The sequence below is a fragment of the Neovison vison genome, chromosome 12 (assembly GCF_020171115.1).
Source record: "Neovison vison isolate M4711 chromosome 12, ASM_NN_V1, whole genome shotgun sequence".
Taxonomy (NCBI): domain Eukaryota; kingdom Metazoa; phylum Chordata; class Mammalia; order Carnivora; family Mustelidae; genus Neogale; species Neogale vison.
This window is the reverse complement of record NC_058102.1, coordinates 14097176-14109205: the sequence shown is the minus strand read 5'-3', so window position 1 is coordinate 14109205 and position 12030 is coordinate 14097176. Positions and strand designations below refer to the sequence as shown.

Here is a 12030-nt window from a genome sequence, read left to right as displayed (position 1 = left end):
CCTGTGTTATAGTTGTCTGCCTCCTGCTCCTTTCCATAAGCTAATTGTGCAATGGTTTCTAAAGTGGGGGTCCAAGGAATTGGCATTGAAATCTTGTGGAAAGTGCTTGGCCCCCAGCCAGGAATTGGGCTTTCAGGTTTGGGGGCTAACCATCTGCATTTTAGTAAGCAGGGCAGGAGGTTCCTAAATTCTTCCCCTTCATGGGAAATTCTGAAAGTCACTGAATTGGTGGATCCACATGCCCTCAGGAAGCAGATGGATTTACTTAAATACAGTTTAGCGAAGTAAATAGATCACTGCATCCCTGTTCTGGAGCTCTTCTCACTCTACAGTGTTGCCTTGGGTAGGAAAGGGGTCTCCCCCTCTCCCTCCCACCAGGTAGGGAAGAGTGTGCAAAACAAGTGGTGAAGAAGGGGCAGAAGGCACATTTGAAGTGCAGACACTATTTCAGGCACTGGCAGACTTTCCCTGTTTTAGTCTAAGTAGGCATTATTTCCATTTTCCAATGGAAAAACCTGGGAATCAGGAGGTTGGGTTGCCCGGGCCATTGCACAAACAGCAAGTGGGGAGTCAAGATTGGAACCCAGGACTGCCTGACTCCAACCCTAGTGTTTTTCCAGTATCAAGCTGGGAATCAGGTAGCAATTAGGTGGAAGGACACTGTGATATAAAATCACAGTAGTGTGAACCCTGCTCCTCTACTCATTAGCTGCATGGCCTCAGACTAGGTATTATCTTTCTTGGGAAGTGCCCATTTCTTTCAAAAGGGCATGAAATTACTTGTCACTGAGAAGTACTGAGTATCCCATAGCTTTTTAGCAAAAAGTAATTGCTTAGGAATAAGAAAAGGCCAGAACGTCAAAGTCAAAAGGTCGAAGTGACCATAATGGCAATTTCTCCCTCCCCTTCCCTTTCTTTCTTTCCTTCTAAGAGAAAGAAAAAGAGTGAATGAGAGCTAGTATGGGCAAGGGGCAGAGGGAGAGAGAGAAACCCAAGCAGGCCCTGCCCCAGCACAGAGCCCGATGTGTAGCTCAATCTCATGACCTTGAGATCATGACCTGAGCCAAAATCAAGAGTTGGACACTTAATAGACTGAACCACTCAGGTGTCCATGGGCAATTTCTTCCACAGTGGACTGAGTTATGTTGGGAGCGGGTCCCCCAAGGGAACGTGAAATGGGACCCAGCATCCGAGCCATTTCCAGGAGCGGTGACAGCATGTGGGAAGAAGGTGCAGAAGGCTGTGGGGGCTGGCTGGTGGTCTTGCAGGTCTCTCCCAGCCCCAATTTCTATGATTCTGGGAATCAGGAGCCACACTGTTTTTCTCTGTCAGAGTGCCGCTCCTTCTCCTGGGGGAGTTGGCAGATCCGCTGCTGGCCCGTTGGCTGGAGACGCATGGGCAGCAGAGCCTGGCATTTCTTTACAGACTCTCACTGTCTCTTTCTTGTGCAGCTTTCTTCCCGTTCCCACGCCCCACCTCTGCGAGTCCCCAGGGATCCTGCTTTCTCCTGCAGTTGTGAGGGCAAAGGCCCTGGGCGAAGAGATAGATCGGGGCCTTCCCCCTCCAAGGCTGCTCTGCTGGGACCCTCAATGATTCATTGTCCCTGGCCTCCCAGACCCCATCCCCTCCCTGGGAGAGGAGGTGGTGTGCCGGTCAGCAAGTCCGCGCCTGGTGCAAGCTACGGCTTTACTTTGCAAAGTTGTGAGATTCTTATTCATTCGAAGAGTCGGCTGGTCCTGAATGCTTTCAGCAAAGATTTAGGCACTGTGCCAGGTACTGGGGGTACGATTCAGAAAAAAAGTCCTTAACCTGATCCTCAAGGAAGGTCCAGTCCGGTGGGAGGCATGAGAAGTAACAATAATGATCATTTGAAAGCTGGTTCACTCCTTCACTCACTGAACAAACAGTTATTGAGAACTTCATATGTGACAGGGCCTGAGAATATGGTGGTAACAAAACAAAGTCCCTGCTTACACAGTCTTCTGTTCTAGAAAATAGTACAATAAAACCAATTACATCTTTATATATATATTACATTAGTGATCTATTAGCTAGCTAGCTTGTTACCCACCTGCCAAGCATCTATAATTTCAAAGAGTGCTAAATGCTAAAGAAAAAAGTGCTAGGTTGGGCCTTGAGAGCAGAGATAGTAATGTTCTGGCAAGTCTCTCTGAGGAGGCAGGATTTGATCAGAAATTTGAAAGGAAGTGAGAGGGTAAGGCATGGTGTTTTAGGATGAAGGAAGCAATTGCAAAGATTATGCACCAGACACTGCATTACCTACTTTATACAAATCACTCTAGAAGTAAGGACCACTTCTTCCCTCTTTACAGATGGGGAAACCAAGAGCTAGAGCAAGGTGGAGAGACTAATCCAGGACCTTGTGGCTTGTGGAATGTGGGGTCTGGACCCACCCCAGGCAGCTGTCCCTCACCTGTGTGCATGTTTGCCACCAAGAGGAAGAGAGGAAAGCTTTTCCCCCAAACCTACAGGGCTCACTCTGCTCAGTTTATTTAGATTTCTTAAGTCACCTCCCCTGCTCATACTTCCTCAAAAACCAATCCCTATGTCTTCTTTTGGTTCAACCATTGCTTATGACCTGCCATTAGAATGCTTATTTATTTGTTTTCTACTTTCTGTCATTTAGATAGATCTCAGCTCCACAAGGGCTATTGTCTGTTTTGTTCACTGCTGTTATCCTGTGTTCCTGGCACATCTTTAATGAGTAAATGAAAAGAAAGCAGGCAAAGCTCAGTAGGTATGTAACGATTTAGGAGAGTTAAAGGGAGCACTTTCCCAAATAGACACAGGCACTGAGAGTAGAAACTGCACTCCACGTAATACTTGCTGGAGTGAGCCTGGCACTCTGAATTTGCTCAATAAATATGTGTTGAATAAATATCTGGAATTTTATTTATTTTAATTTTTTTTATTTTTTCAGTGTTCCAAGATTCATTGTTTGTACACCACACCCAGCGCTCCATGTAATATGTGCCCTCCTTAATACTCACCATCACGCGCACCCAACCCTCCACCCCGCTCCCTTCCAAAACCCTCAGTTTGTTTCTCAGAGTCCACAGTCTCTCATGGTTTGTCTCCCCCTCCAGTTTCCCCCAATTCACTTTTCCTTTCCTTCACCTAATGTCCTCCATGTTATTCCTTATCCTCCGCAAGTAAGTGAAACCATATAATTGACTTTCTCTGTTTGACTTATTTCACTCAGCATAATCTCCTCCAGTCCCGTCCATGTTGATACAAAATTTGGGTATTCATCCTTTCTGATGGAGGCACAATACTCCATTGTATATATGGACCATATCTTCTTTATCCATTCCTCTGCTGAAGGGCATCTTGGCTCTTTCCACAGTTTGGTGACTGTGGCCATTGCTGCTATGAACATTGGGGTGGCCCTTGTTCATATGGCCCTTCTTTTCACTACATCTGTATCTTTGGGGTAAATACCCAGTAGTGCAATTGCAGGGCCATAGGATAGCTCTATTTTTAATTTCTTGAGGAATCTCCACACTGTTTCCCAAAGTGGCTGCACCAACTTGCATTCACACCAACAGTGTAAGAGGGTTCCCCTTTCTCCACATTCTCTCCAACACTTGTTTCTTGTCTTGTTAATTTTGGCCATTTTAACTGGTATAAGGTGGTATCTCAGTGTGGTTTTGAATTCTAGGTTCTTGAAGCTCAGAAGACTTGAGGTAATTTTGTGTGAAATAAAGAGTCAAGGAACATTATTTCATAATGTGCTCTAATGGGATGTTTGAGAATTCCTAGAAGAGACAGGAAAGTTGAGAGCTGATCCTGGCTCAGGAGCTAATGTGTGAGGAGGTAGGTTTGAACAAATCACCCTCTTCCCTCCCTCCCTGGCTACCGATAGCCCATCTGTAAAATGGGGACACACAGAAAAGGGAAGAGAGATTCTTCTAACTCTGGACATCTAAGATTTTATAAAATATCCTCTTCTCTGGGACAGGTCCACACATCTGTCTTGTCCCAAACATCCCAAACACCTGGAAACAGTACGACTGGGTGGGTACCAGGAGGAATATCTGAGTCTTTGATCCCTTTCCTCAAGGTCTTGTGTTACTTAGAATTCTGGCTCCCTCTCTTCAACCCTCTCTGAGGTCTGACCTTCTAATGAGCGGATGCACATTATCAGCCACTGTGGTTTGAACGGGTGCCTGTAATTTAGTGTTGCCTAATGCTGGAAACTGAGAGCAGGGCTTGTGTAATTAGCCTGGGGCCTCATTAACATCTGCCTCCTTGAGTATTTTTCATTCCTGATTTCTCCTGTCCTGTATTTTGAATCCCATCTGTCTGTATAGGCATGGCTGCCCCCCCCCTTTTCTTTTCTTTTTTTTTATCACTCCATTGTGGCGCTAGTCTTGAATTTGGGCCCAGAACGGCCACGGCCATCACAAAGCATGAATCTTAGCGTGCCCTGGGATGGCCCCTGCTCCGCTTTCCAAATAGAATTTTGCAACTCTACTGAGAACCTGGATGTCTGGGTTGCTCTTAAGCACCTCAGGCTGCCTGGCAGCACACCCTTAGTTTGGGAATTTGACAGAAACCAGAGTAAGGGACTCTATCATTTTAATTGCTATAATTACTGATGATTTAACCAACTTGTGTGCAATACTCTGCTATTTATAAAGCACTACAAAAATTGACCTTGAACAGAGACTTGCTCTGATTTGTTCACTGGTGATTTCCTAAGAGTTATTCTCTTTTTGTGCCTCCTGCCCCCATTCTGTGGGGTCTTTGTGGAAGGCATCAACCCAGCTCTCTTACTCACCAGTCTCTGCTTAACTTTGGAGCCTAGAGGGCAAGGGAGGGAAGGAGAGTAGTGCGTCTTTCTCAAGCCCACTGTGCTTCAGTCCCATGACTCTGGAGGTAGCTGAGTTCCTCCGCCACTGCTGGTTCAAGTGGGGGACTCTCCCATTCAAGTCTAGGTGAAACCTACTAGATTAAAACTACTAATTCTATTTCCTCTCCTGCCCCTTTGTCCCTGGGGATGATAATTGCTTCCTGCTGTTGTTAGATTCTGGATGCATCATGTTTCCTTAGCCTGACACACTCCGCTGTAAGTGGTTCCTTCATTATCATCTTTATATAACCCATTTGGGGGTGAATTCTGCTTTCTGCCTAGTTCCTGTCTGATACAATGACCAATATCTGGAACACAGCCTGCAACCTAGCAGGTCCTTAATAAATATTTATGGGACAAATGAGCAAGCTTTTCACCATACTAAGTAAAATAATATGATTACCTTTTACAGATAAAGAAATGAAGGCTCAGAGAGGGAACTCCTCAGATCTGAGCAACACGTTTCTTTTTTAAAATTAATTTTTTTATTGTGTTGTTGTTAGTCACCATACAGTACATCATTAATTTTTGATGTAGTGTTCCGTGATTCATTGCTTGTGTAAAACACTCAGTGCTTGACACACACATCCTATACCCTGGATGAGCTTTGCACCACACTCAATGTCCTGGAGAAATCTCTGAGTCCTGCTGCTTTCTGTATAGGGACAGAGTTCACAGATGCCAGCCTGCAGTAGTCTCAACAGGGCCAAATGCCATGGAGTGGGCAGGGGTAAAGTGAGGAAGAGAATAACAAAATCCCGGATTTTAAAGACACTTGGAAATTCACTTGGCATAGAACCAAAAACCAGGGTTCAAAGCCAAGTGCTGCCAATTCCTTTTTCCCCAGCCTTATTGGGGTGACTGACCAATAAAAACTGCAAATATTTAAGGTATACAACATGTTTTGATATATGCATATGTTATGAAATGATTACAACAGCCAAGTTAATTAACATATCCACCACCAAACTAGTTAACCATTTTCCTTCCTGCTAAGAGCACTTGAAATCTCTCTCAGCAAATTTCAAGTATATAATACATTATCATCGACTACAGTCACTATACTGTACATTCCCCAGAATTTACTCATCTTATAAGTGTGTACCCTCTGACTAATGTCTTCCCATTCCCCCAAATCTGCCAGCCCCTAATAATTACCATTCTATTCTTTGTTGCTATGAGTTCAGCTTTTTCAGATTCCACATACAAGAGAGATCATATGTATTTTGCCTTGTGTGTCTGGCTTAATTCACTTAGCATAATGTCTTCCAGTTTTATCCATGATATTGCTAATGGCAGGCTTCTTGCTTTTTATAAGGCTGAATAATATTCTATTATATATATAATATATATAAAATTTAAAAATATATATATAAATATATATATACCACATTTTCTTTACCCATTCTCCCACTGACAAATAAGCAGGTGTTTCCACATCTTGACAACTGTGAATAACGCTGCAATATGGGAGTATAGATATCTCTTCAAAATAGTGATTTTATTTTCTTTGGAGATATACCCAGAAGTGGGATTACTGAATCATATGATAGCTCTCTATTTTTAACTTTTTTATTAAAAATTTAACCTTCAGGGGGTGGGGCAGGAGGGCGCGGGGGGAAGGGGAGGCGGGAGTAACAGATGGCCTCCGTGCCCTTCGCTGACTCGCGTGGGGAGGCCGGCCGCCCTCCAGAGTGCGCGAGGGCTAGGGGGCAGCGTGTCCGCAGCGTCCCGGGCCGGCTGGACCCGCGTCCTTGGCTCTGTCCTCCGGGCGCACTCAAAGCCTCGGTACCGTTTGCACTTGGCCTTGGTCTCGGGCTGGGGCGCCAGGCGGGGCAGCGGCAGGACCTTTCCGGACTTTTCCTGGGGGAAGCCTCGCTCTCCCCGCCCCTAGCATCCGCCCGGGGGCCGGGCAGGCGGGCGGAGCCCCAGCGGAGGCGGTGAGCCCGGGCAGGGAGCAGCCCCTCTTGCTGCGCCAACACTGTGGCGGGAAGCTCCGCTCGCCCCTGGCCTGATCCAGCCTGAAGATGACCCCACTGGCCGCGGTGGTGTCTGGCCCTCGAGCGCAGCTCTTTGCCTGCTCCCTCAGGCTGGGCACTCAGCAGATTGGCCTCCTTCAGCTGCACACAAGGTCCAGCCTTGCCGCCAAGAACCACTATGAAGTGCTGGTGCTGGGTGGGGGCAGCGGTGGGATCAGTATGGCTGCCCGCATGAAGAGGAGAGTGGGTGCGGAGAACGTCGCCATTGTTGAGCCCAGTGAGAGGCATTTCTACCAGCCAATCTGGACACTGGTGGGTGCTGGAGCCAAGCAGTTATCCGCATCGGGCCGTCCCACTGCAAGTGTGATACCCTCTGGCGTAGAATGGATCAAAACTCGAGTGGTTGAGCTGGACCCCAACAAGAACTGTGTCCGCACAGACAGTGGCAAGGAGATTTCCTACAAATACCTTATTATTGCTCTTGGGATTCAGCTGGACTATGAGAAGATCAAAGGCTTACCTGAAGGTTTTGACCATCCCAAAATAGGGTCCAATTATTCAGTGAAGACGGTGGAGAAGACATGGAAAGCTCTGCAGGACTTCAAGGAAGGCAATGCCATCTTTACCTTCCCAAATACCCCTGTAAAATGTGCTGGAGCGCCCCAGAAGATCATGTATTTGTCAGAAGCCTATTTCCGGAAGACAGGGAAGCGATCCAAGGCCAATATCATTTTCAACACTTCTCTTGGAACCATTTTTGGGGTTAAGAAGTATGCAGCTGCCCTGCAGGAGATCATCCAGGAGCGGAACCTCACCGTTAACTATAAGCAAAACCTCATCGAAGTCCGAGCTGATAGACAGGAGGCTGTTTTTGAGAATCTGGACAAACCTGGAGAGACCCAAGTGATCTCATATGAAATGCTTCATGTAACACCACCCATGAGTTCGCCAGATGTCCTCAAGACGAGTCCTGTGGCTGATGCTGCTGGCTGGGTGGACGTCGATAAAGAAACTCTTCAACACAAGAAATACCCCAATGTCTTCGGCATCGGGGACTGCACCAACCTTCCCACGTCAAAGACCGCAGCCGCAGTGGCTGCCCAGTCAGGAATACTTGACAGAACAATTTCTCTGATTATGAAGAATCAAAAACCAATGAAAAAGTACGATGGCTACACCTCGTGTCCACTGGTGACTGGCTACAACCGTGTGATTCTTGCGGAGTTCGACTACAATGCTCAGCCGCTGGAAACCTTCCCCTTTGACCAGAGCAGAGAGCGACTTACCATGTACCTCATGAAGGCCGACCTGATGCCTTTCCTGTATTGGAATATGATGCTGAGGGGTTACTGGGGAGGACCAGCTTTTCTGAGGAAGGTGTTCCATCTGGGTATGAGTTAAGGAGGGCTCAACCCTCGCTCTCCTTGGATGGCTTCTGAACCCAAATCATAGTCGCTGACTGAACAAGAGCAGCAGGAAGAACTTAAAACCTAACCCTGTGCAAAGACTTAATTGCTGGATCATGGTGACCAAATGCCTCCCTTTTCAGTTCCTCTGGATAGCCAACATGTGGTCTGCCCCGGATGAGTTTGATTCTTTGGAAATATTCAAATGAGAGGATAGATTTCTATTTTTTAAATAAAAGCTTGCCATTGATTGAGAAAAAAAAAAAATTTAACCTTCATACTGTTTTCCACAGTGCTTGCACCAATTTGCATTCCCTTGTTCCCACATCTTCACCAACACTTGCTATCTTTTGCCTTTTTGTTAATAGCCATCCTAACAGGTGAACAGGATATATCACTGTAGTTTTGATTTTTTTATTAAGTTTAATTAGCCAACATATTAGCTTTTGATGTAGTGCTCAATGATTTATTAGTTGCATAGTAGTTGCATTATAGTTTTGATTTGCAATTCCCTGATTAGTGATGTTGTGCATCTTTTCATGTGCTGGTTGAATATTTGTATGTTTTCTTTGGAAAAATGTCTACTCAGGTCCTTTGCCCATTAAAAAAATCTGATACTTGGTCTTTTGCTCTTGAGTTATAGGGGTTCCTTATATATTTGGATATTAATTCCTTATCAGATAGGTGGTTCACAAATATTTCCGCCATTCTCAACATTGTATTTTCATTTTGTTGACTGTTTCCTTTGCTGTGCAGAAATTTTTTAGTTTTACTCCTGTTAATTTTTTTCTAGTTTCATACAATTGTGGTCCAAAAAGATACTTGTTATTACTTCGATCTTAAAATTGCTAAAATTTATTTTATAACTTATCATATAATCTATCCTGGAGAATATTCCTTGTGCACTTGTATTTTGTTGCAATTGGATGAGGTGTTCTGTGTATGTGTGTGTCTGTTAGGTCCATCTGACCTAAAGTGCATCTGAAGTACAATGTTAGTTTACTGATTTTCTGTCTCAATGATGTAAACATTGTTAAAAGTGGATACTCAAGTTCTCTACTATTAATCCATTGCTGTTTATTTCTTCCTTCAGACTTGTTAATACTTGCTTTATATATTTAGGTGCTCTGATGTTGGAATTACAATCGCCATATCCTCTTGATGAACTGACCCCTTTATCATTATACAATGCCCTTTGTTGTTTCTTGTTACAGTTTTTGACTTAAAGTCTATTCTGTCTGATGTAAGTATAGTGACCTTGCTCTCTGTTGGTTTCCATTAGCATGGAATAGCCTTTTCCATTCCTTCATTTTTAGCCTACGTGCGTCTTTAAAATAACTTTATTTAAAGTCTCCTGCAGGTGACATATTGCTGGATCTTGTTTTTTTTGTTTGTTTGCTTTTTGTTTTTTGTTTTTTTAAATCAGTCAGCCACTCTGTGTCTTTTGATTGGGGAATTTAATCCATTTATTTTATTTCTTATTTTTTAAAGATTTTATTTATTTATTTGACAGAGAGATAGCAAGAGAGAAAGCACAGGCAGGGGCAGAAGCACAGGGAGAGGGAGAAGAAGGCTCCCTGCTAAGCAGGGAGCCTGATGTAGGGTTTGATCCCAGGACCCCAAGATCATGATCTGAGCTGAAGGCAGTCACTTAACCAACTGAGCCACCCAGGCGCCACCCCATTTACTTTTAAAGTAGTGATTAATAGGTAAGGACTTATTATTGTTATTTTGTTAGCTGTTTTCTGGCTGATTTGTAGTTCTTTTTTTCTCTTGCTGTGTCCCTTTGTCTTCTGGTAATATTCTATAGTGGTATGCTTTGAATCCTTTCTTTATCGGTTTTGTGCATCTACTATAGGTTTTTTTTTTTCCCCCCAATTTATTTATTTTCAGAAAAACAGTATTCATTATTTTTTCACCACACCCAGTGCTCCATGCAAGCTGTGCCCTCTATAATACCCACCACCTGGTACCCCAACCTCCCACCCCCCCGCCACTTCAAACCCCTCAGACTGTTTTTCAGAGTCCATAGTCTCTCATGGTTCACCTCCCCTTCCAATTTACCCAAATTCCCTACTACTCTCTAACGCCCCTTGTCCTCCATGCTATTGGTTATGCTCCACAAATGAGTGAAACCATATGATAATTGACTCTCTCTGCTTGACTGATTTCACTCAGCATAATCTCTTCCAGTCCCGTCCATGTTGCTACAAAAGTTGGATATTCGTCCTTTCTGATGGAGGCATAATACTCCATAGTGTATATGGACCACATCTTCCTTATCCATTCATCCGTTGAAGGGCATCTTGGTTCTTTCCATAGTTTGGCGACTGTGGCCATTGCTGCTATAAACATTGGGGTACAGATGGCCCTTCTTTTCACGACATCTGTATCTTTGGGGTAAATACCCAGGAGTGCAATTGCAGGGTCGTAGGGAAGCTCTATTTTTAATTTCTTGAGGAATCTCCACACTGTTCTCCAAAGAGGCTGCACCAACTTGCATTCTACTATAGGTTTTTACTTTATGATTACCTTGAGGCTTATATAAAACACCTTATAGTAATAACAGTCTATTTTAAGCCGATAACTACTTAACTTTGATCACATACAGATTCTCTTTTACTTCCCCCTTCCAACATTTTATGTTTTTGATGTCGCAATTCACATCTTTTTATATTATGTATTCATTAACAAATGATTATAGCTATAGTTACTTTATAGTTCTATAGCTATTTAAAAGACATAATAATTTGTTTAAAAAAAGATACTTCTGTCTTTTAAGCTTTTACTAGAGTTAAAAATGATTTACACACCACCATTACATTATTAGAGTATTCTGCATCTGAACAAATACTTAAACTTTATTGATGAACTTCATATTTTCATATGTTTTCATGTTACCAATTCATGTCCTTTCATTTTAGTAAATTCCCATTGCCTGAAAGTCAGGTGCTTGGATCCCCACAATATTTTCCTACCAAATGGCTGTGGTACTTTAGCATATTGCTCACAAGGAGAAAATTTCCACTCCTTTAAGCAGCTCTGTGAAACAGTCTCCCCCTTTTTGAACAGCTGGTCCAGGGCAGTGGTGCCCCACACAAGCTCTGTCATCAGACTGCTTAGGTTTAAACACTAGATTTGCCACTTAGCAGCTGGAGGCCTTGATTCTACTACCCAACTCATTGGTGCTTCAGCCTTCTTATCTAGAAAATGTGGATTATAATAGTACATACCTTAAAGAGTTGCTGAAAGGATGAAATGAGTCAATACATGCTAAACGCCTGGAATAGTGCCTAGCACGTAGGAAGTGCTATAAAGTGTTTGCTAAATAAATAAAAATTCATGAATTTTGTATGTGTAATTCAAGCTGGCTTAATCAAAAAGGGATTTTTTTTGGCTAAGGTTTGGAGATGAATCTGGATCCAGGGCCTTGAATAACATCATTGGGTCATTCACTCTCTGTCTCTCCCTTGGCTGTATTTTCCTTTGCTTGGCTTCAACCTCAGCAAAGCCTTCCCTCAAGGGAAAAAAGAGATGGCCACCAGCAGCTCCACATATCCATCCCGGCAGCTCAGCAGCCCCAGCAAAATGCACACGTGTCTCCCACCCAAGGGTTCCAGTAAAAGTGTCACAATGGTTTCCTCACTGGCTTGGCTTGGATCCCACTGCAATATTCTGATTCAGTCTGACACCAGCTGACATCAGCTCTAGACACCACACAGACTGTAAGTTGGGGAGGGGTCACCCAGATGGAAAATCTAAGTGCTGT

General features: G+C 43.9%; 2 protein-coding genes across 4 annotated transcripts in view; one reads left to right on the top strand and one right to left on the bottom strand.

Annotated features, from left to right (window-relative positions):
* SYN3 (synapsin III) overlaps positions 1–12030 on the bottom strand; it is a 458389-nt gene that overhangs the window by 353539 nt on the left and 92820 nt on the right. The window lies entirely within an intron of this gene.
* Positions 6830–8514, top strand: LOC122892228 (sulfide:quinone oxidoreductase, mitochondrial). Its single transcript, XM_044228490.1, has one exon. The coding sequence runs from the start codon at positions 6904–6906 to the stop codon at positions 8254–8256; it is 1353 nt and encodes a 450-aa protein (XP_044084425.1). The 5' UTR covers positions 6830–6903; the 3' UTR covers positions 8257–8514.